The sequence below is a fragment of the Hippopotamus amphibius genome, chromosome 9 (genome assembly GCF_030028045.1).
Source record: "Hippopotamus amphibius kiboko isolate mHipAmp2 chromosome 9, mHipAmp2.hap2, whole genome shotgun sequence".
In the NCBI taxonomy this organism is placed as follows: domain Eukaryota; kingdom Metazoa; phylum Chordata; class Mammalia; order Artiodactyla; family Hippopotamidae; genus Hippopotamus; species Hippopotamus amphibius.
This window is the reverse complement of record NC_080194.1, coordinates 518540-541209: the sequence shown is the minus strand read 5'-3', so window position 1 is coordinate 541209 and position 22670 is coordinate 518540. Positions and strand designations below refer to the sequence as shown.

The 22670-nt window shown below is 49.9% G+C and overlaps 1 protein-coding gene across 1 annotated transcript in view; it reads left to right on the top strand.

Annotated features, from left to right (window-relative positions):
• The first annotated feature begins 4649 nt into the window (after positions 1 to 4649).
• The window catches only part of PTPRJ (protein tyrosine phosphatase receptor type J), a 46560-nt gene continuing 28539 nt past the window's right edge, over positions 4650 to 22670 (top strand). The window contains exons 1-6 of the mRNA XM_057749761.1: positions 4650 to 5053; positions 7338 to 7544; positions 10445 to 10666; positions 12059 to 12277; positions 14737 to 15003; positions 17656 to 17907. Of these exons, the coding sequence (XP_057605744.1) occupies positions 4702 to 5053; positions 7338 to 7544; positions 10445 to 10666; positions 12059 to 12277; positions 14737 to 15003; positions 17656 to 17907 (1519 nt within the window). The 5' untranslated portion in view covers positions 4650 to 4701. The remainder of the gene's footprint in view (positions 5054 to 7337; positions 7545 to 10444; positions 10667 to 12058; positions 12278 to 14736; positions 15004 to 17655; positions 17908 to 22670) is intronic.

The window sequence follows — 22670 nt, the reverse complement described above, 5'->3', positions numbered from 1 at the left end:
TCCGTGGACGTTTCTCCCATTTTACCCCCAGGCACAGCTAGGCTCTCACCTGACTTTAGGAAGATGAGCTTTCCTTTGGTTGTATTCTTTTAAAAAGCACTTATGAGGTGTCCCCCATGCCAGGTATCTTGTCGGGTGTTGTTTGCAAGGGTCTTTTTTGCCCTGTGGTCAGTGGAAGAGTTCGGGGGCCTGGCTTTACCTCTCACTGACTAGCTCTGTAACCCTCGATGACACATCACTGACCTTTCACTTTGTTTTAATCTATAAAAATGTGAAAATTAGTCGCCTTCCTTTCGGTTGCTGTTGTGTCAGATAATGTTCTTTTGGTTGCGAATCTTAGACAACCCAGACAAAAGTCGTTAAATAATAAGGGGTATTGCATTTCCCCAGGAAAGAAATCTGGAGGTAGAAAGAGTCTAAAATCGCTTGATTTGGCAGTGCAAGGGTCCAGGTGTTTTCTCTCTTTCCCCTGACAACCATCCTCCGCAGGTGGGTGATTTCTTCCCTCCTTGTCACATAGTGGCTGCAGCAGCTCCAGGCAGCATGGGCAGATCTGCTGAAGTCCGGCAAAGCAGGATGGTATTTCCTTCCATGTAATTCCTTTTTATTAGTGAGGAAGCTTTCCCCCAAGAGACCCCTTAGGTACCCTTGTCCTTTGTTTTCATCTGCATCCTTTAGGTCCCTGGGTCCTAAGGCAAGGATTAAAGTGCTGAAGATTTACTTGGGAAGTCAAGGCCTGGTGAGGCCAAGATGAGGGAACAGAAGGGGGAGTGAGGCCAGGTAAGACGTGAAGCCATGTGATGTAGTGTGTTATCACTCTGGCTACTGTTTCCTGATGAGCCTCAAAAAGATACCGGCTGGTGTGTGTGCCTGGCACATAGGGCTTTCTTTGGGAGGGTGGCCAGGAGAAACTGTACCCGGATTTGTGAAAGAAGCACAGTGATAATATCTTTGGAAATTAATTTTTAAACCTTCCTGAAGTCCTAGTACGTTTCTTGCCAGCTGCTTTACATTGGAAGGTAGTGTAGCTAGTGGTTCAGGACACAGACTCCGGAGTCAGACTGCCTGGGTTCAGATCCAGGTGCTGTAGCTGACAGGCCCAGTAGGGACCCGTGCCTCCCTTCTAGGGCTGTTTGGAGGATTAAGGATTAGTATCTGAAAGCACTTGAAACAGTGCCTGGCAGAGTCAGTGCTCTGTGCATGTTGGGCCAAATGTGTTGAGAATACAGAGTCAAAGCGTGATTTTAATCTTTGGAAGCTTGCCTTTTTGCCACGACCGTGATTCTTGAACTTTCATCTGTAGAACTCAGAACTCTTTTGACCCATTGTCCTGTGTAGTAACTCTCAGTCAGTCAATGTTTACTGAGTCTAGGACTGTAAAGGTCACAGATTGAGATGCACAGACACGCTTCACCTTCATGTACGCCCTCCTCTGACTGCCCTCAGTGAGTGGCACCTACCCCAGGGCATCCTCCGTCTGTCTTCCTCCCTCCCTCCCTCCACCGTAGCCCCCCGTGACTCGGAGCCAGTCTGCTTTCGCTCTAGGGCTCTAGCACAGCGCTTGCCACATGCAGGTGTCTGAGAATTGCTTGTTAAATGAGTCCTCAGTGCTTTCTACCTTGAGTTACTTATTTACAGAATGTCTAATTTCCTTTACTTGCCTGTAAACAGTTTGAGGCCAGGGCTGAAGTCTTTAGTGTTTTAGGCAACATTTGGTTGGATGGATGGATGATTGAATGGATTCCAGGCGAGGACACAACACACAGATGCCCAGGCAGAGAGATAATAACATGGCAGAGGGCTCGGACATGCCATCCTAGGGTCACGAGGTTATGTGGTTTAATGCTTTCCAACTGTGGGGCCAAAAAAAAAAAAAAAAGAGTTTGCTGCCCTGCGCTGCTTACCTAGCAACCAGCTCCTGCTTTTCCTCCGTCTCTCCTGTGGTCCATCCCGGACGATGTGGATGGACGCATTTCATAAATCGAAGGGCGGGGGCTGGAGGGAGGAAGATGAGCTGGAAGAGTTTAGGCCTGAGATGAGGGGGGCTCGAGGGTACAGTGCGGGGCTGGGAATGGAAAGTCTGAGCGTAGGGGGTGAGTGGAAAAGGAAATCAACAGGGCTGGCCACCGCGACCCCCCAGCAAAGGCTTGTGGGGAGTGAGGAGAGGAGGAGGACTGCATTCCTTTGAGTACCGGTGCCTGGGTCACTGGGAGACAGGACAGGAGCCAGACCCTCTCCTGTCCACCTCTCTCGCGAGATGAGAGTGAGTGTTGTTCTTGTCTTCTCCATCTGATAAGTGCAGCATTTCGGGATAGGTGGAAGGAATCCGGGCTGCGTCACCAGGCTCCTGGGACCTGACCGGCGCTTGGCCTTGGCTTTGCTCTGTAGCCTTGGGCAAGTCTTTCCCTTCTCCGGGCCTTAGGGATTGCCTCCTCTCCACGATGAGAGGCTCATTCTTTCCTTCCGCGGCATTTATTGAGTGCCTCCTGTGTGCGGTGTTCTAGGCACAGGCACAGACGAAGTTTCTGTTCCCATGGTGTGTGTGTTTCAGTAGGAGGAGACGAATGGTAGTTGAGGTGCATGTTGGGAGAGAGCTGAACAGTGATGCGATGGAGAGTGAGTGGGGCTAACTTGCATTGGTTGGTTGGACACGGACTTCATCCCAGGCCACCATCTGGGAAGGTCTGGGGGCAAAGTGTTTCTGGAGAAGGGAGTGAATACGCAAAGGCTTCCGGGGAGAACCAACCTCAAGAACATTGCAGAGGGCGTGAGAGGTGATGAGATGAGAGGGCCACATAGGCTGTGGTTAAGAGTTTGCATTTTATTCTAAGCATGATGGGAGGTTGGAGGACATTTTTTTCTGCTAGAGTCCCTTTTGATTATCTTTCTCTTTACAAGGACCATACTTTGAAATATCCTGTTAACCGAAAACGTGTATTTACTAAACAAGAGAGTGAACAATCTCGAATTATTTTCGGCTTTTAAAGTGTGGGGAAATAACACGTGGGTCCTGAGAAGTACCTCTGAGGATCCCCGGGGATCTAGAGATGGCAGACTGAGACGCTGTCAGCGAGACAGTCTTTAAGGTCCCCGTTTCAGACATTGATTCGTCTCAAAGCTGTTTGCCATATGATTAAAAAAAAAAAAAATTACTGCCACCTACGGATACCAGATGGATTTTTATACAATGAAAACCGCAAACCCGGTGGACTTCTTGTGTCGCACGTCTGGCTTCGTACCCTCTCTTCTCTGCCTGAAGTGGCTCTGGGGAAGGGGCGATGGGGTGATGCTCCTGCTTTCCTTTCTAACCCAGAGACTCTGAACTCGTTTCGACGTCCTCATGCCTCCGTGCGCCATGTAGCGACAGGAAGGGGTGCTGACCTGGGGAGTTGCTCTTGTTGGATGTCTCAGTGGGAAAAAGCGCCGGGTAGCCCACAGCCATTCGGTCTCCGTGTAACGGAGTCAGTCCTTTGTTCGTCGTTGACCTGCAGTTACCCTGCGTTTCCCCTGGTCCGTGGCCAGCAGGCCTTTGCTTCATGTATTTCTCAACACCCCGCCCCAGTTATTAAATTCTCAGCTGCTTCATTTCTGATTTGCCTCTGCCCTGGCTGAATGGGTCTGTTGACTTCCGTTTTCTTTTTCTGTTGCAGGTCGCGAGCGCAGGTGGCTGTAAGTACCAGGTCCCGCTCCGCGCGTGTGTTGTCCGCTACTGCCCCCTGATGGACACAGCGACGTTCACAGCAACGCGAAAATCACAGAAAATGCTCGTTGGCTAAAACTCGCTTAGTTTCCAGTCTTTCTTTAGAAGTGGCGTGAGGGTGAAAAAAGCATGTGAAAGAGAAGTTTTTTATTTGTGCAACCCTGCCAAATAAAAAAAAAATACTTTTTCTGTGGTTTTTTTCTAGCCCGCATCTGTAGGTGATAAAAAAAAAAAAACCACTTCCTTTTTATAATGCAGTATGATTTATATTTATTTCATTTGCTGTTACCCTATAATTATTTTCTTGTGTTGCTACATTACCACATGATTTTGGAAAGGTGTACAGGCTTTGTATAACCTTTGAAAAACCAGATGTGGCCTCCTGGAAATTTTACTTCCATGTGGAGCGCTGAATCCCAGTCGCTAACTAGTGCTGGTGCATTGAAGTCCTCCCAGGTCTATAGTAAGATGAGAAAAATAAGGGCAGTGTAGTAAGTTTTTTATGAAACTAAATATATTCAGTTGAAAGCACCATTTATTCTGGGATTATGTCCTTACTAATTTTTTGGATCATAATTCGTTTCTACAAGAAATGAAATTAATAGTATTTGGTAATTTTTTAATGTACCTTTTTGAAAAAAAAATTGGTAGCTTTTGTCCTCAAAATTCAATGACTATTTTTTTTTTTTTTCTGGTTGCTAAAATCTCCAAGTCTGTGAACCATAGAGATAAAATAATGAGAATGTTTTCACAGTGGCATGCAAAGGGGGCAGACCTTGCTGAAACCTTCTAATAAACAAAATCTCAGTTAGTAACAGTAATTATGCAAAGCCTGTGAAAACAATGGAAAGAGTTCTGCAATTGCTTTTTCTTCCTTGCTAATCAGTTTGGTAAATAAACTGGTAGGTTCCTTGTGCAGGCTTGAATCACTGGTGCAGGAGAAGAAAACCTCTGTGTGCGGAGGTGATATTGCGAAGTGGGGAAAGGGAGATGAAGGAACTATGAACGTTTTAAAAATTATAGTAAAAAACGCTGTTGTATGGCCGATGTACGGTGGGAGGTGCCGTTTTATAAGCTCGCGTGTTTGTCTTTCCTGTGTTCTAGGCTCCCCCTGTGATCTGATTGAATCTAATGCTACAGCCCATGAGATTCATTTTCTCAAGGTACCAGGAAACTTTTCAGTAATAAATATCACGTATTCTGGTGGCTGGCTGAGACCTTCTGATAGAGAAGATGTCGGGCGGTTTCCCCAAGGAGATGGGAAGATTTCATTTTCAGGGCTGGATCCTGGGACGAACTACAGTTTCACCTTCACAAATGGCTCCAGTACCTGCTGTCAAGACGTGCAAACCCGTGAGTGAGACTTTTCCTTCGGGATGGATTGTGGGTTTTAGAGAATGTCTGTGTCTTCTTATCTGCAGTGTGTTCGAGATCACTGTATCTGAGCTTCCGCAGCAGAAAGCAGCTCTCTTTGCCCCCCCATCCTCAGCCCCTCCGCTGGCTTGGGGAGCAGCCCGGCTCCTCTGGGAGCTGCTCTAACAGCTGCCTCTCTGTCTGCTCTCTGAGCACGACTGTGATGGCATCATGGTGAAGGGCACAGACGTCTCACAGAGTGACATCGGGGTCCCGGGTGTGTCTCCTGGGTCTGTCGCTGTCTCACTGTGTGAGTCAGGGCTAGTCGTTAGTCCCTTAGACCGCAGTTTCTTCATCTTTACTACCCAAAATACGTATACACACATATTTTCTTTTTATTTATTTCTTTATTTATCTGTTTTTGGCTGCATTGGATCTTTGCTGCTGCGCGTGGGCTTTTCTCTACTTGTGGTGAGCGGGGGCTATGCTTCATTGTGGCGCACGGGCTCCTCATTGCGGTGGCTGCTCTTGTTGTGGAGCACGGGCTCTAGGTGCGAGAGCTTCAGTAGTTGCAGCCCATGGGCTCAGTCGTTGTGGCGCACGGGCTTCGTTGCTCCGCGGCATGTGGGGTCTTCCCGGACCAGGACTTGAACCTGTGTCCCCTGCACTGGCCGGTGGATTCTTAGCCAGGGAAGCCCCAGACACATTTTTTTAAAAGATATTTGAAGATGTACTTTGCTGAACTACTGAAAGTTAAGAACTTGCTTTTCTAGGGAATTCCTTGGTGGTCCAGTGGTTAGGAGTCTGTGCTTTCCCTGTTGAGGGCACAGGTTCAGTCCCTGGTCGGGATAAGGTCCTGCAAGCCGCGTGAATGCGGCTTAAAGAAACAGAAACAGCCGCAAAAAAATTGCTTTTCTAACACCTTCCAAGAATCCCTGTTTGAATCAACAAAGTTTAGTTCTTGACGTCGTTCTCTTCCTTGAGATGGCGTGTGGCCTTCCGCACGACGTTGCCGTGCAGCGTGAGGGAGAAGGCGTGGGCCTGGTGCGGGCCTGGCCGCCCGCGCGCCGTGGCCCGCCGTGGCCCGCCGTGGCCCGCCGTGGCCCGCCGTGGCCGCCTGCCAGCCTGCTGGCTGACGCTGTGCGCCGGCTGCGTTGTGGAGAGGAGGCGCGCGTCCGGAGGGGCTCCCTGGCATGCCGTCTGCTGCGCCCGGCCCCTCTTCCTCCCTCCCGCTTCCGCTCCTGCCCTCCTTCTTTGGGTGAAGGCTCGCCTCTCGCGGCTTCCAGGGAAGGCGCACTCTCCACGTGGTCACGTGAAGGCCGCGTGCGGGCCGAGGCGCCGTCACCCGTGCCACCTACGCTCTTCTGAGATCAAGCCCCGGGCCCTGGAGAAGGGCCTCGTTGCCTGCGCTTGCTCTTCTGTGTCTGGACGGTTGTTAGGACACGTCCGTTTGAAGTGTTGGTCGCCGCTGGTACCCATCGTGGCTTCCCCTGTGTGACGGTCCCGTACACCTGCAGCTCGGCAGGTGACGAAGGGGAGGCCCAGGGCAGTGAGGTGACGTGCTAGTGACTAGCAGGGTTGCACCCTGAGCCTAGGGTCCTGAATGTCCAGATCCAGTGGCTTTGTTTACAGTGTCAGGGTGCCTTGACAATCGTCCTTTGTGTTTAATGTAAGGTTTTAGAGCTGTCAGCAGAGGAACCTGAGCCGGAGGTGTTTCGAGGGACCGACGGCAGGTCACGTAGCTGAGGGGCAGAGCAGGTCCTCACGTGCAGATCTGGATTCCAAGACCAGCCCTCCTCTCCCCATGCTGTTCTGTCCTGTGCCGTCTTCGTGCCAGACCACTGTGGGGCCTCCTGCTAACGTCTGGGTGTGGGAAAAGCTGCCACGTGCTTCTGCGCTGTACGTGCCTTTCCGTAAGCAGCGTTTCCGAGAGTCAGGAGATAGGCTTGGTTTGCATCTCAGGTCTCTCGTGTCAGCTTCTGTACAGACTTAACTCCGTGTTCACGTCACCGCCAGCAAGGCCAACCTCTGTTGTGGTTATCTTTGTGTCATAGCCTTCTGTTTCGCTAACACGCATGCGTACGTGTATATATGGGAATCTGACTGTATTTTGTGGCAGGGAAGTCCAGGAGGCAAATAAAGAGGAATGACATTCTGTGGTTGCAAAATTCACTTCTGGAAAAGAGACATACAGAGCCGTCCTTACTCTAACATTTCTTTTTAAAATATAACTTTTTTTCTTTCCTTTTTTTTTTCTGTTTTTTTGGAAACAATCTTAAAATAGTATCTAGTACCAGCACTGTGGGACCTGTTACCAGCAGTCCAACCAGTGCGAACCTGAGCTGGAGACATGACACGGCGACCTCTGCTCCCGTGGGTGGAGTGGAGCATGAGATGGGGGATGGGCAGAGGAGGCTTGCAGGTCAGAAGGACGGGAACAGCACAGACTCGAGTCCAGCGAGCAACGGGACTTCGGGCGATGCTGTGGCAGGTAAGACCAGCAGCGCCAGGGAGGATCACGGACCCTCCTTCCCGCCCTGTATCAAGGGCCTGGTCCGTTCAGGCTGCCTGTGGGAAGGAGACTGGCGTTAGCCGTGGAAGACGAGAAAAGATCCTGTACTGTGTCACGCCCAGGCGTTCAGGTGGCAGGATCGTTCCGTATGAAGGACCTGTATGTTTTGGGATATTTTAACGACTTCCAGCTGTTTGGTTTTAAAAATCTTTCATTATTATTGGTTAATACGTGCGTTCCTGCTAAGACTTGGGAACAGAGACCCTGTTAGAAGTGTGTCTCTATGGTGTCGGTGACGACTGGGCTGCGTTTAACCCCCCCCCAGGAGGTTGACGCTCTGTTCGTTTTCCCGGGAGCTTCTGTCGGGCGTGAGGGTTTGACGTCCTCTACAGAGGAGTGTGTGCTGCAAGTGAGCTCAGAGCCCAGCGACGCTGGACTCAGCTTGGGCCTCTATTTAGCGTAGATGTCAGTGCTCCGAGCCGCCTGCCACAGCTGCAAATCTAGCTTTTTTTTTTTAAGCTGAAAAGAACCAAAAATAAAGAGCTGAGAAGAGTGCCTAATTTAAAGCAGAGGCCCTGTGTTGGTGTTCGCACCCGGGGGTGTGACCTCGTGGGTGGGCGGAGGCCACGGAGCGCGGACCCGCGGAGCCCGCGGTGCGACGTGACCGCCGGGCACGCGCCTCCTGCACACAGCGCGGGCCCCTGCTGAGCCGGGGCTTTTCAGCATTTGTTTTTAAGCCAGAAAACTATTTCTTTAAATAAAATCTCGCCCAGGTGCCCAATAAATAAAAAGACCTGGAGAGAGAGGAGCTGCAGGGATTCAGTGTCACAGGTACCTGCCAAAACCTCCTGGAGGCTCTCAGCACAGTTTCAGAGAAAACAAAAGCCCACAGTAAAAATGTGCTATGTTGTGAAAGAGAGAGGAGAGGAAGGACAGGGCAGAGAGGAGACAGAAGAGAACTAAGGAGGAAGAGGAAGGCAGAATGTAGACATGGTGGTGGGACAAGGTGGTACACAGTTGGTGACTCTAGGAAAGGGGAGGTGGACAGGTGGCTGGAGGCACCCAGCCCAGGAGCCAGGACCCTCACGCCACCTTAAAGCCCCCAAGGTCAAGGCTGTGTTTGTCAGCTCCTGTTTACTGAGCACATACAGTGTGGTCCGCTGTCCCTCGTACATCAGGGTATCCTCACAGTAACTGTGATGCTGAGAAGGGAAGTTTCCTCTGGGCTCCCAGAGTTACTGAACAGCCCTTGGTGGGAACCTGGGAGCCTGATTCCAGAGCGCTGTGGTCCAGTGCCGGTCATAGCAGCTACCCAGAGCGTCACTGGCTGGGTTGTTCGTGTTATCCTTCTTTAAAAAAAGACACACGCGTGACCCAACGTAGAAACCTTAGCGTCAGGAACGCTTGACGTGAAGAGCAGAGCTGTAGATCAGCGCTGGACAGTGTCTTACTGTCATCCAGGCCAGCGGCTGTGAGTTCAGCCGCCTCAGGCCGGGCTGCGGGTCTGTCTGCAGCGCTCCCTGTGCCCGTGTCGACACACGCGTCAACCTGCAGCCCCGGGTTCTCGCTTCCCCGGTGCTGCAAGCGGTGCGCGTGCGTGAGCACGTCACCCTGCTGTCCTGGATCTCCATGTTCTTATCTCAAGGTTGAGGGCGTGGATGTCTTCTTGGCCAAAATGGTTTGGTTTATGCCACGACCAGCCAAATAAAGTGGTAGAAAGAACGGCGGGGGCTACTATACGTCGGAAGTCTTCTGAAAATTCCCCTTGGGGTTGGAATACAGAGGAGCATCTTAGCTGACATGTCTTGGTGCTATGAAGTATTATTTGTATTATCTGGAATTGAGACCTTTAGATGTAGCAGATAATCACTTTTTTGGATGCATATTCCTGATATCTAATTGATATATATACACTAGCAAGTGTAAAATAGATAGCTAGTGGAAAGGTGCTGCATATAGCACAGGGAGATCAACTCGAGGATGGGTGATGACCTAGAGGGGTGGGACAGGGAGGGTGGGAGGGAGGCTTAAGAGAGGGGATCTGGGGATGTATGCATAAACACAGCTGATTCACTTTGTTGCACAGCGGAAACTGGCACAGCAGTGTAAAGCAATTATACTCCAATAAAGAGCTGGAAAAAAAAAAGAAAATAGAGTCCATATAATAAAATATTGAAAGTAAAGCTCACATAATTAAAAATGTTAAAAAAAATAAAACAAATATGACATGCCCCTGTTTAAAAGGGCTGTTCAGAAGAGTGTCAAATCACTGTTGGAATGAACTGTCGTGGAGAATAGTTCAGATCCTAAAAAATTATGGCTTTAAGGTTTATTCTGTTCTCCTTTTTTTCTGCATAATAAGTGTTCTCGCTGCTGTGAAATGATGGAGTTGCACTGGACTCTGATATAAAGGAAGTATTTTTAGTGGGTCACATTGAAACATCAATGTCCCAGTCATTTTTTTTTTTTAGCTTTTTATTGGAATATAATAGCTTTACGCTCTTGTGCCAGTTTCTGCTGTACAACAAAGTGAATCAACTGTATTTATACATACATCCCCATATCCCCTTCCCCCTGCGACTCCCTCCCACCCTCCCTGTCCCGGCCCTCTAGGTCGTCACCCATCCTCGAGTTGATCTCCCTGTGCTATGCAGCAGTTTCCCACGAGCTATCTGTTTTACATTTGGTCGTGTGTATATATGTCAGTGCTACTCTCTCACTCCGTCCCAGCTTCCCCTTCGAGCGCCCCCCGCCTTGTCCTCAAGTCCGTTCCCTACATCTGCATCTTTATTCTTGCCCTGTCATCCCCAGTCACTCTTAATGAAGGGTGACTGCAAGGATCTCGTTCCATCAGTGCCCACTGTGTGTTTTTAAAATAGAGCCTCATCCCGTTTCTGATCTCCACGTTCCCTCCGTGGGTGTGACACACGTCGTTCTCACCTGGAAGAACGGTAACACCACTGACAGCTGCCGGTTGCTCCTTGAAGGAAGCCAGGAGTCGACTCAGAACCTGTCGGTCAATATTTCAGACCTGAAGCCGGGGGTTCAAAACAAGGTCACCCTGTATCTTTCAGCTGAGACACAGGGAGACCCAGGCTCAGGTGAGTTACAAAAGTGGGCTTCGGATCTGCCTCGCTGGTTTTGACTTTCAGTAACTCATAGTTAAGAAAAATTGTTCTTGTGATTTGTATAGAGTGTAGAGTCTATAGAGGTCTTGTCCTCCACATTTTAGTTTGACCCCACGCGTGTGTGAGGAAGGAGGGGAAGGTGTTCTTAGGTCACAGGTCAGCACGGTGGGGGTTGAAACGTTTTGGAAGCTGCCATTGCTTTAGCGTCTTCAGCTTTGAGCTGAACAGAAAACAGACGTGTTAACCCACGTCTCATTGGAGGAGCTTAACCACGTCCACTGAGAAAAGGGATGCTTATCAGGCGAGTCTAGCAGCTGTCTTCTGCACGGACAGCGGAGTCGTCATTTGCAGACTTCATAGAATTTTCAGGGGTGACCCTGTGAATGGAGAACACGTGCTCAGTCCTCATTTTGCACGTAAGGAAACAGACACACAAAGCAGATGTCAGGATTCTTGATGGCAGGTGAGAGAACAGACGTCCAAGAGCTTAGACTAAAAGAGCAACTCGGCGCGTGTACATTTCCCCGCCAGGGGCAGCAAGGCCTTGGAGGAGGAGACGAGGGGGCTCTTGTCTCTCTTTCCTGCCTCCCTCTTTTTACCAACTTTCCCCTGGTTCAGCAGTTCTACCTCTCACCCCCGCTCAGCGGGGGACTCGTCCAGGGAAGGAGTCCCTCGAGCGGCTCTGCCCAGCCAAGCATGAGTCATGGCGTTGTCCCTGGAAGTCCGGGGTTGGAGTTGGGTGGGAGAGGATGGTTTCTCGGAAGAAGCTGGGGGAGAGATGCAAATGGCTGAGTTGGAGAGAGAAGCACACGTGTCCGTGGTGCTACCTGGGCTAAAATAACAAAGCAAAGTACCTGCCCCCGGTCCGGACCCGTTGATGGAGGACGCGCGTGTAGACGGGGTTGGGGGAGGAGGGTGGGCTGACCTGGGAAACTGGGGTTGACACAGATCCACCACCACGTGTAAAACGGACCGCGAGCGGGAACCTGGTACAGCGCAGGGCGCTCAGCTCAGCGCTCTGTGGTGACCTGGGGGTGCGGGTGGGGGCCAGGAGGGAGGGCGTGTAGGTGTCCATGTCGCTGATTCACGTCGTTGTGCAGCAGAAACTGACACAACACTGTAAGACAGCTATACCCCAATTAAAAAAAAAAGGTAAAAACAATCAACAAAGCCCAACCCCACATCAGGGCCCTTTCAGGGGCGTGCATCTCTGACTGGGGGAGGAAGGGAAGGGGTGTTTGTGGAGTCTGGGCTGTGGGTTCTGCCTGATGCGTCCTCTCACGGTGGGGAGGGCAGCGGCGCTGAAGGAAGACAGGGAGGCACTTCTGTTGCAGGTGATGTCTTTGCCTTTTGTGTCTGAAACAGATGCCAGCAACACAGACCGCTCGCCCCAGCCCACCAGGAGCCCCGCTACCCCTGAGTACACGTACCGACTCGAAGTGTCCTCTGACCCTCCTCTGCCCCGAGACACCACGAAAGTCCTGCTTCTGGGGTTGAAGTCGGACACGCAGTACAAGGCCAGCATTTACCCTCGAGCAGCAGGTGGCACTGAGGGGCGGCTCCAGACCGCAGAGTTCAGAACAGGTAGGGACGCGGGGTGCAGAGCCGGGACGCGGGGCGGGGACGCGGGGCGCAGGGTGGGGGCGCGGGGCGCAGGGCGGGGACGCGGGGTTCAGGGCGGGGGCGCGGGGCTCAGGGCGGGGACGCGGGGCGCAGAGCGGGGACGCGGGGTTTTGCACAGCGGCTGCCGCCGGCGTCTTCTAGCGCCGAGGCTGTCATCCGTGGCTCTGCTTCCGAGTCCTCTCTTGCTTCATAAGGAGCTTTGTCGTCGGAGGGAGTTTTCTGGAAGAGATTTCGGGCAGAGCAGCTCCAGTGAGTTTCCTCTTCACTTTGTGGCCGAGCCCCTTCCCTCCTTGAGCGCCTTACAGCGGGTGGCGCCGCTACCACGTGCAGACGCGGGGGCCACCCCGTTGTCTCTTTCACGGCTCCGCATGCTGGCCGAGGAGGCAGGCTGCCGTCGCGTGTTGCTCTTGTAACCTGAGGTTCCTTTTGACTGTGTGGGTTAAGTACTTTCCCGGGAGAGAGAAAACGCACTTCCTTTTGTAGCCTGACCTTGGAGTCGTCCTGACCTGGAAGGCACCTGACCTTCCTGTGACACTTGCGGGCGCGCACACTGCTGCTTTCTACCTGTAATTTGTCAGCGCTCCCACGTTTTGTGTTTGGCCGCATCGCACAGCTGCGGGATCTTAGTTTCCTGACCGGGAATTGAACCCGCGCCTTCCGCAGTGAAAGGGTGGAGTCCTCGCCCCTGGACTGCCGGGGAATTCCCTCGCGCTCTGTAAATGGAACGATTTTAGAGACTTTTTGGGCGGGTGCTGCTGAGGGGGTAAAGAAGTGCATGGTTCCCACCCTCAGGGAATTTCGGTACAGATGGGTAATTGAGGCAGACGTGCGCGGAAAAGCACCTGGTCAGGCGCTGTGGGTTCAGGAACAAATGCTACCGCCTTGTGGCCCTCGGGGGCTTGGTTGTAGGCAGCAGAGACGGACTCTGGTTATCATCTCCTCCAAACACGTATCCGTTCTTCAAGGCTGTCCTGGACCCGTGGAGCGGAGGGGCTGAGGGTGCGGCTGGAGGACCGAGGACGGGAAGCCGTCCGCATCCGGGAAACTGGAGGGTTGGGCCAAGCTGGACTTGGGGCGCTGCCTCCGGGTTCTCAGCTGGAGAGGATGTCCACACTGTTCTGCACGTAGCTTCCTGGGTGGCTGTGCCGGGGAGGGGAGCCCCTGTCCCCCGGCTCCTACCTGGGTGCTGGGCTCTTCCCCCCACGTGGGGGATTGGGGTGCCTTGTGGGAGAGGGGCTTGGGTGCACCGGTGGCACGTGGCCGCCGTGCGCCGTGGCTGCCACGGAGGGCTGGACGTGGGAAGGCTGGAGCCTGATTTCACTATCACGCCCCACGGGAGGCCTCTTCTGCAGGGAGGATCAGAGCTTGCTCTGAGGGGAGGGGAGGGTTTGGATGAATGGAGAGGAGGACGGGTCGGCTGAGGAGAGGGCAGGTGATGGACACTGAGCTCTGACGGCGGAGGGGCACGGGGACGCGGGGGTGCCTCCAGAACTCTGATGGTCCTGGAGGGCTCGATTCCTTTCCTGGAGAGATGGTATATGTGTGTTTTGGAGGGGCGGGGAGGGTGTGCTGTGGGACACGTGGAGGCCCGTTTTGGCTGGGGAAGGAGGGTGAGGAGGGGAAAGGGGCCCCGCCAGGTGCGCCTTTGACAGTGGCGGGGCGTCCTACACACACGGTTCTTGTGCAGGGGGTGCGCGGGGCTGAGATCTAGCCTCTGGGCCTCTCAGCAAGCCATGCGCCTCGGGGGAGAGCCATCCAGAGGAGGGTCTTTTTCCTGATTTGCCGAGAGGGGCCTTTGGGCTCGTGTGGGCCTGGGCTCAGCCTCCCCGGGGAGCAGAGCAGGCAGGGAGAGGGCAGAGGGTGGACTGGGCGGGGGGGTGGGCAAGTGGTGAGTGACCGGCACTCTTGTGTTATCTTCTCTTGAGTTCGGGTTGTTTTCCTGATTTTATAGAGGAGGAAACTGAGCTCAGTGATTTTCCTAAGATCCACCTGCCTGTTCAAGCAGAGCGGACCCGGGAACCCAGACGTGCTTCGTGTGAAAGTCTGCGGTCCTTACTTGGTGATGTTCATTCTTGGATGGACGGATGCTTGAGACCGTTTGGGGTCCCCCAGCACCTAGGGGGGCGTGTGTAGAGTCCATGTTGTTGTCTGAGGAGTCCGTTGCGTCTCTGAGAGTCAGCTCACAGGAAGAACGAAGCGTGTCTATGCAGTTGCGATGGGCCAGGCTGTTTCTTCACTGGGGATGCTGCCTGACTCTTGCTGGGACCCCCTGCACTTGGGTTTGCTGCGGTTCAACAGGGTAGAGTAGGAGGAATCGCGCCGAGTGTCTCGTAGGTTAGAGGACGTTCCTCGGTGATCGCATCTCTGTCTCTCTGGCTTGGCCGTTCTGGGGGCTGATAACCGCTCTTGTGTCTTCGCAGAGCCCAGTCAGGTGTTTGGCCTCGAGGTTGTGAACATCAGCGCCACAAGCTTGATCCTGACCTGGAAGATCAATGATAACGAGTCATCATCTGTCTATACCTACAAGATACAAGTTGCTGGCGAGACACATTCCTGCAATCTCACCGTCCATGAGACTCGCGCCGTCATCACGCCGCTCAGCTCGAGCACCCTGTACAGCATCACTGTGTGGCCTCTTCTTGACAACAGTACCGAGGGCATGCCGGACTTTCTCCAGGTGTACACCCGTGAGTCCACGCGTTGCTTTGTTAGCCTTCTCGCCTGCCTGCTATGCGCCAGGCCCAGGTATAAGGCAAACTCTGTTCCTGCCCTCGAGGAAAGCACCGGTTAGCCTGTGGGTCCGCAGGGACTCCTACCACCTTCGGGGTGTGTGATCCAGTAACGGTGACCGTTGATTGACCCTGCCCACATGCCCAGCGTCGTGTGACGTGCTCTCCTTGCGTGGTCTCAGCTGATGTTCACAAATCTGTGACATGGTTGACACTGGCATCATTTTATGGATAAGGAGGAGAGAGAGGTGCTGTGGGCAGGTGTCACTCGTAAGTGTCAGAGGTGGAATTAGACAGCTGGGCTAGCTCAGCTCTAGCCTCTGCTGGTGACGACCGTTCTAGTTTGGTAGAGATGGGGAGCAAATTGATACGTGGAGACAAAAAGAACCTGGAAATTCATGTCCCTCTGTCCTTTGTGCTATAATGCTGACGCTATAAGGAAGCAAGACATAGCTATGTCTTTTCTTTCTTCTCATCCAACTATCCCTTAAAGATGAGATGATAGGCAGCAAATAGAAGCCTTTCTGTTCCAAAGAAGGTGCAATAACTGAAACAGTAATGGTGTACGAGTAGAGCAGTAACATGAGAACACAGCAACAGTGACACCGTGCCGTGCCAGGAGCTTTACGTGCACTGCGGCGGCCTTAGCGGGAGCCGTGAGGGTCCCCGTTTCAGAGATGAAGAAACTGCAGCCCAGCACGGCTCAGGAATTTGTGCAAGACCACGTATCTGGCAAGCAGCAGGGCAGGGACTTGAGCCCAGGCTGCCTGGCTCTGCACCCAGGGCTCATCGCACCAGAATGCTTTATTCGAGTGTCTGTTGCTTCCCAAGAAGCACACCTTAGGCATTCTTACAGATGTCTTTTTACTGGGTCTTTGGAGTAAATGAAATTTGCTTCCTTTTCTTCACCTTTTACTTTTTAATTTATTTTTTATTTTTTACTGTGTAATCTCTCTGTTGGTTAGGGTTAGGGTCATCGTGAGTCACAGATTTCCCAAGTGTCCAAGACAGGCGTTGACATCTCTCACGATAAAAGAAGCCCGGTGCTAGGCGGGAGGGGCTGGTGGGGTGTTAGCTGTGGCTCAGCTGCAAGAAACAGAAACGGTGAGCTGTTTTAAGCTGGGAAGGACCTAATCTTGGGAGCCGAGGGTTTCTAGCATCATTGGAAGGGCTGGTGTGTTAGTTTGCGAGGGCTGCCGTGACAAGCACGACAGATTGGGAGGCTTAAACAACAGAAATCAGCTCTCTCACAGTTCTGGAGCCAAGAAGTCTGAGGTCAGCTGACGCAGGGTTGGTTTCTTCTGAGACCTGCCTTCTTGGCTTTGTGATGGTCAGCGTCTCCCTGTGTCTTCATGTGATTCTCCTTTGGTCTGTGCGTGTCTGTGTCCTAATCTCCTTTTTGTTTTTGTTTCTTTTTAAATTTTATTGGAGTAGGGTTGACTTACGATGTTGTGTTTAATTTCTACCGTACAGCAAAGTGATTCCGTTGTACGTATATATGTATTTTCCCATATTCTTTTCCATTATGGTTTATCACGGGATATTGAATATAGTTCCCTCTAATCTAAGAAGGCTACTAGTCATAGTGGATTAGGGCCCACCTCAGTGGCCTCATTTTTCTTTAATCACCTCTTTAATCACCTTATCTCCAAATATATTCAGACTCTCAGGTACTGGCGGTTAGGACTTCAACATATGAATTTTGAGGGGACACAGTTTAACTCGTAGCATGTGGGGTGTGAGCTCTAGGCTGGGACCCAGAAAAGACTCTGAGCCTCAGGGTGCAGAACGCCCCACTCAGGGACCCCAGCCGTGTCACGGCCAGCAGCCCCCCCAGCCGTGTCACGGCCAGCAGCCCCGGCTGCAATTGCTGCCTCTGGGAATGTGAACGTACTGAGCTGCCACCCTGGCGTCAGGAGGCTGCAGCTACCGCCACGTTGTTGGTTCCAGAGCCAGGCAGTCTCTAGAGCCAGGCAGCCTGAGCTCCAGGCATCACACCCGCATTCCAGCGGCAAGGAGGAGGAAGGATGGAAGGTAGTGCTCTGCCCTTTAAGGATGGATGCTTATGCTCACGTCCTATTGGCCAGGACTTAGTCACATGGCTAGCCTCGTTGCAAGGGAGGCTGGGAATTGTAGTTCTTATTTCCAACAGCCGTGTACACTGCTGAGAATCTGGGGGTGTATGATTAAGGAAGACGGAGGCGGGGATGGGTTTCGGGGTCAACAGCAGCCTCTGCTGCACATTCTTAAACAGAGACTCTGGGAGGCTAAGTAATGATCGCACGATAAGGCAGCCCGCGATGGCCAGGGTCCTCCAGAGCCTGAGCCCCTGACCCACGGGAGTTCACGCCCCTTTTCATGGCCTTGGAGTGGCTGTGTGCACCTCACACGCCAGTTTCTGCACTCCTGTGCCCGAGTGTTCTCTTGACGATTAGAAACATGGGTTTCTGAGGGGCTTATGTGGTCGGTGACCGCACAAAGAGGAGAAGAAGCGAGATTGGGTGTCCCGCGTGTGCATTTAATCTCATTGTAAACATTTTGTGACCTTCAGTCACCCCTGCCTTCTGGAGAAATAGATTCTCAATCCAGTCGTTTGCTTTCTACCCACAGCCCCCAGTGCCGTTTCTGACTTCAGAGTGACCCATGTCGGCACAAGGGTAGTTGGCTTAGCATGGAGCAGCAATGACTCCAGTTCCTTTGAGATACACACCGTGTCGGATGAAGCTGGAGCACCTCAGACAACCACCAAACAAAGCATTGTCATTGACGGCTTATACCCCGGAACCGAGTATCATTTTGTGATATTTCCACAAGGACCAAATGGGACTAAAGGGGATTCCCAGACAGTTTACAGCACAACTGGTAAGCAAATAGGTTGTATTTTTCTGTAAAAACAGTCATGTTTCTTCAGGGAAATCGGTGTAATTTATAAATGTCAAGTTTTCCAAATATTGCTTTTCTTTTAATTGTCTAAGAAAACCCTTTTAAAAAATTTCTAATGACAGCAGTGCATATTCATTATATAAAATACAGACAAGCAAAAAGAAAAATCACATATAAACCAACAACCAGAGATAATCACGAATAGCTTTTGATGCATGATGTTTTAGAATTTTAGAATATATAAAGGTGTGTGTATGTGTGTGTGTATATATATATTTTAACAAATATTAAAATCCTGTACATGTGTTTTTATAATCTGCTTTTTTTCATTTGGAAGTTTATTATGGCTGTTCTTCCCTATCAGCGTAAATATTTCTGCAGGATAATCTCAATACCTACCTGGCATTCCATTGTCTAAGTCAGGAGTTAGCAGGTAACAATGGCCCATGGGTGACATCCGGCTCACTGCCTGTTTTTATAAGAAGTAAAGTTTGATTGGAACACAGCCATGTTCGTTTCTTTATATAAAGTCTATGACTTCTTTCGTGCTGGCAATGAGTAGTTGCAGCAAAGAATACATGGCCTGCAAAGCCTTTAGTATTTATTCTGTGGTCCTTATAGAAAAAAGTTCGCTGACCCCTTGGTTAGATGAGTGGTTCTCAGAGTGTGGTCCAGGGATCTCTGGGAGCCTCCTAGATTCTTTCAAGGGCGTCTGTGAGGCGTATTTATCATAATAATACTAGAATGCTCTTTGGCTTTTTCACTCTTGTTCTTTCATGGTGAGTGTACAGTAGAGTTTTCCAGATGCTGTGTGACATGGGATGACCTTTTTTCTGTTGGCTAATGGAATGCATGCTTGTATATTCTATTTTTTTTTTTAAAGAGCATTTTAAAAAATTTATTTATTATTTATTTATTGGCTGCATTGGGTCTTTGTTGCTGTGCACCGGCTTTCTGTAATTGTGGAAAGCGGGGGCTACTCTTCATTGCAGTGCTTGGGCTTCTTATTGAGGTGGGTTCTCTTGTTGTGGAGCACGGGCTCCAGGCACGCCGGCTTCAGTAGTTGTGGTGTGTGGGCTCAGTAGTTGTGGCTCGCAGGCTCTAGAGCGCAGGCTCAGTAGTTGTGGCGCGCGGGCTTAGTTGCTCTGTGGCATGTGGGATCTTCCTGGACCAGGGCTCGAGCCTGTGTCCCCTGCGTTGGCAGGCGGATTCTTAACCACTGCGCCACCAGGGAAGCCCATGCTTATATATTCTTATGTTTTAAATATTTTCCTCATTAAAAATTTTCTTTTACAGCATACCTAAATATAACCTAAATAAATAAAAATTGCCTGAGAACCTCAGTAATTTTTAAGATGCTAAAGCGGTCCTGAAACCCTAAAGTTTAAGAGCCACTGGTCTGGATGTGTTATAAAGGTTTTAACTTCTCCCTTTTGCTGGGCAGGTAGATTATTTGCAGTCTTTCATAAGCAACATTGTGATGCGATAGTTTTGTTAGGTCTGTGAAGCCGATTGATATTGATAAAAATCTTTCATGTAAACAACTTATTGTTCATTATTGTTTTTATTATTTATTTGTGTTGTAATAGTTTTCATTATATATTACATAAAAATACAGGATATGGAATATTTATTATGGCATTATATGTTAATTATTCCTAATTGAACTTGGTAACAAAACGAATTTTACGCATGTTAAGTCCAATATTGTTAGTATGTTTTAGAATGACCTTCAGTATTCCATCTTCAAAGAACATTTTTCAAGAATTATTTAACATTTCTACATATTAGAAAAAGATTGGGATGATGCTTTGTTTACATTGTGTCTTCCTCTAAGCAGCTTAAAACTTAGACTTTCTACCTATTTATTTTTAGAAATTAAAAAAAATTTTTTAAAGAACTTTTATTGAGATGTAATTGACATACAATAAATGCATATATTTAAAGTGTACAGTTTGGTATTTTTTTTCTTATTAGTAGTGTATACATGGCAGTCCCAATCCATCCCACCCCAACTTGCCCCTCCTCCCTGCCTTCCCCCCACTTGGTGTCCATATGTTTGTTCTCTACATCTGGGTCTCAATTTCTGCCTCGCAAACCGGTTGATCTGTACCATTTTTCTATATTTCGCATATATGCATTAATATACAATATTTGTTTTTCTCTTTCTGACTCACTTCACTCTGTATGACAGTCTCTAGGTCCATCCATGTCTTTACAAATGTCCCAGTTTCATTGCTTTTTACAGCTGAGTAATATTCCACTGTATATATGTACCACATCTTTTTTATCCATTCATCTGTTGATGGATGTTCAGGTTGCTTCCATGTCCTGGCTGTTGTAAACAGTGCTGCAATGAACATTGGAGTGCATGTGTCTTTTTGAATTATGCTGTTCTCTGGGTATATGCCCAGTAGTGGGATTGCTGGGTGATATGGTAGTTCTAGTTTTAGTTTTGCACGGAACCTCCATCCTGTTCTCCATAGTGGCTGTATCAATTTACATTCCCACCAGCAGTGCAAGCGTTCCCTTTTCTCCACACCCTCTCCAGCATTTACTGTTTGTAGATTTTCTGATGATGCCCATTCTAACTGGTGTGAGGTGATACCTCATTGTCGTTTTGATTTGCATTTCTCTAATAATGAGTGATGTTGAGCAGCTTTTCATGTGCCTCTTGGCCATCTGTATGTCTTCTTTGGAGAAATGCCTATGTATGTCTTCTGCCCATTTTTTGATTAGGTTGTTTGTCTTTTTGGTATTGAGCTGCATGAACTGTTTATATATTTTGGAGATTATCCCTTTGTCTGTTGATTCGTTTGCAAATCTTTGCTCCCATTCTGAGGGTTGTCTTTTCGTCTTGCTTATAGTTTCCTTTGCTGTGCAGAATCTCTTAAGTTTCATTAGGTCCCACTTATTTATTTTCGTTTTTATTTCCATTACTGTAGGAGATGGATCAAAAAAGATCTTGCTGTGATTTGTGTGAAAGAGTGTTCTGCCTATGTTTTCCTCTAGGAGTTTTGTAGTGTCTGGCCTTACATTTAGGTCATTATTGTTTTTAAAATTTGAAATGAAATTTTTGGGAAAGCTTGGAAAACATACAGTATTCCTTGATCTTTGACTGCAAAGGAATTGAAATCCTTTCTACAGAAGGGAAGAATAAAGAAATGAGACTGATTCCTTGAGCCATGTGTGAAGTCAGTTGGGCTCTTGAGATTCTCCTTGTGTAGGTTTCTTCAGTGCTGTTGGTTGGGCTAAGCGTTGATCATTACTTGGAAGATCTGCTTCCAAAATAAGGGAACTGCTAAAACGCGTCCCTCAGGTGAAGTGCAGTAATTCCTTTTCAAGTCCAAAGTTCAGATCAGACTGGTGAGATAGAGTCGTGGCATCAACATATATGTCTTTCTCTCTTTTTGAGAATGTTGTTGATGATAAGGGGATCACCGTTGTGCGGTCCCTTTGAAATTGTATGACTTGCCAATGCCAAGAATTTAATGTCATAATACCATACTGTACTGGGGGTCTACAAATTGCTGGGCTCTCGTCCTGTATTTAAACATTTCGAACACAGCTCCACGAGGGAGGGACTGTTATCATCTCTACTTTATAGAGTCGGAAATGGGGACTGTGTGAACTTCAGTCACTGGCCCAGGGCGACAAGGCAGGGAAGGTAGCGAAGTGGCCTCTGTCTGACTTTGGAGACCGAGGTGGTAACCGCAGCGTGGACTGCGCTCTGACGTGGCGCAGCGGCTGCCGTAGCTTAGGAGCCTTCGCGAGGGGAAGGCCTCTCTCCTGCCGTTGCCTGTGGTTGCCCCACTGAGTGGAAATCACGAAGACTTGTCACACGGCCCTGGGCTCTTGGGGCAGCCCCGTTCTGCTGTCGACCGTGCTCAGTGTTACTGGGGAGAGTCAGGGCAGCAGCGTGAAAGGCAGAGACCCTGTGACCGTGCACTTCCCCTCCTTCACGTACGTGTATTTCCCGCAGAGCTGGAAGCAGGGCTGGAACAGTTTCCTCTGCGCCGGTGCTCACAGGAGTGTGGTTCTCAGCAGCCAGAAGGTGGAGGCCGCCGAGTGTCCCTTAACCGATGAGTGTGTGGGCGAAGGTGGTGCCGCCGCACAGCGGACTGTCGTGTAGCCTTGAGGAGGAACGGAGTACCGCGGCACGCCGCAGGGTGGATAAACCTTGAAAACATGCTGCTGAGTGAAGAAAAGCCAGACGTAGAAGGACAGCGACCACGTGATTCCACGTGCACGGCGTGCCTGGAAGAGGCACATTCACAGAGACAGAAGGGAGACTAGAGGGGCCGAGAGCAGGGAGGAGTGAGGAGCTGTTATTTCAGGGGAACAGAGTTTGTGTCGGGGATGATGAAATGTTTTGGGTACAGATAATGCTGATGGTGACACAACACTGAATGTATTTGACGCTGCTGAGTTGTACGCTTGCACATGGTTGGAATGATAAATATTATGTCATGCTTATTTTACTACCGCAAAAAGGCAGGGAAACGAAAACAAGTCCACCCTTCTGACCCAAATGAATTCCTTTTCTATCTGTGTCCCCAGTCATACATTTAGTTTATATCATTGTGATGATTGTATGAATCATTTTATCTTGTATTTGAACTTTTTTTACTCAATATATATCATAACGTCCCTCCCGTAGTTACCGTGGTTTTCACGTTTCTCGTGGCTGCGGGCTGTTTCGTCCTGTAGCCAGATCACAGTGTATCCAGCCCTTCCCTTTT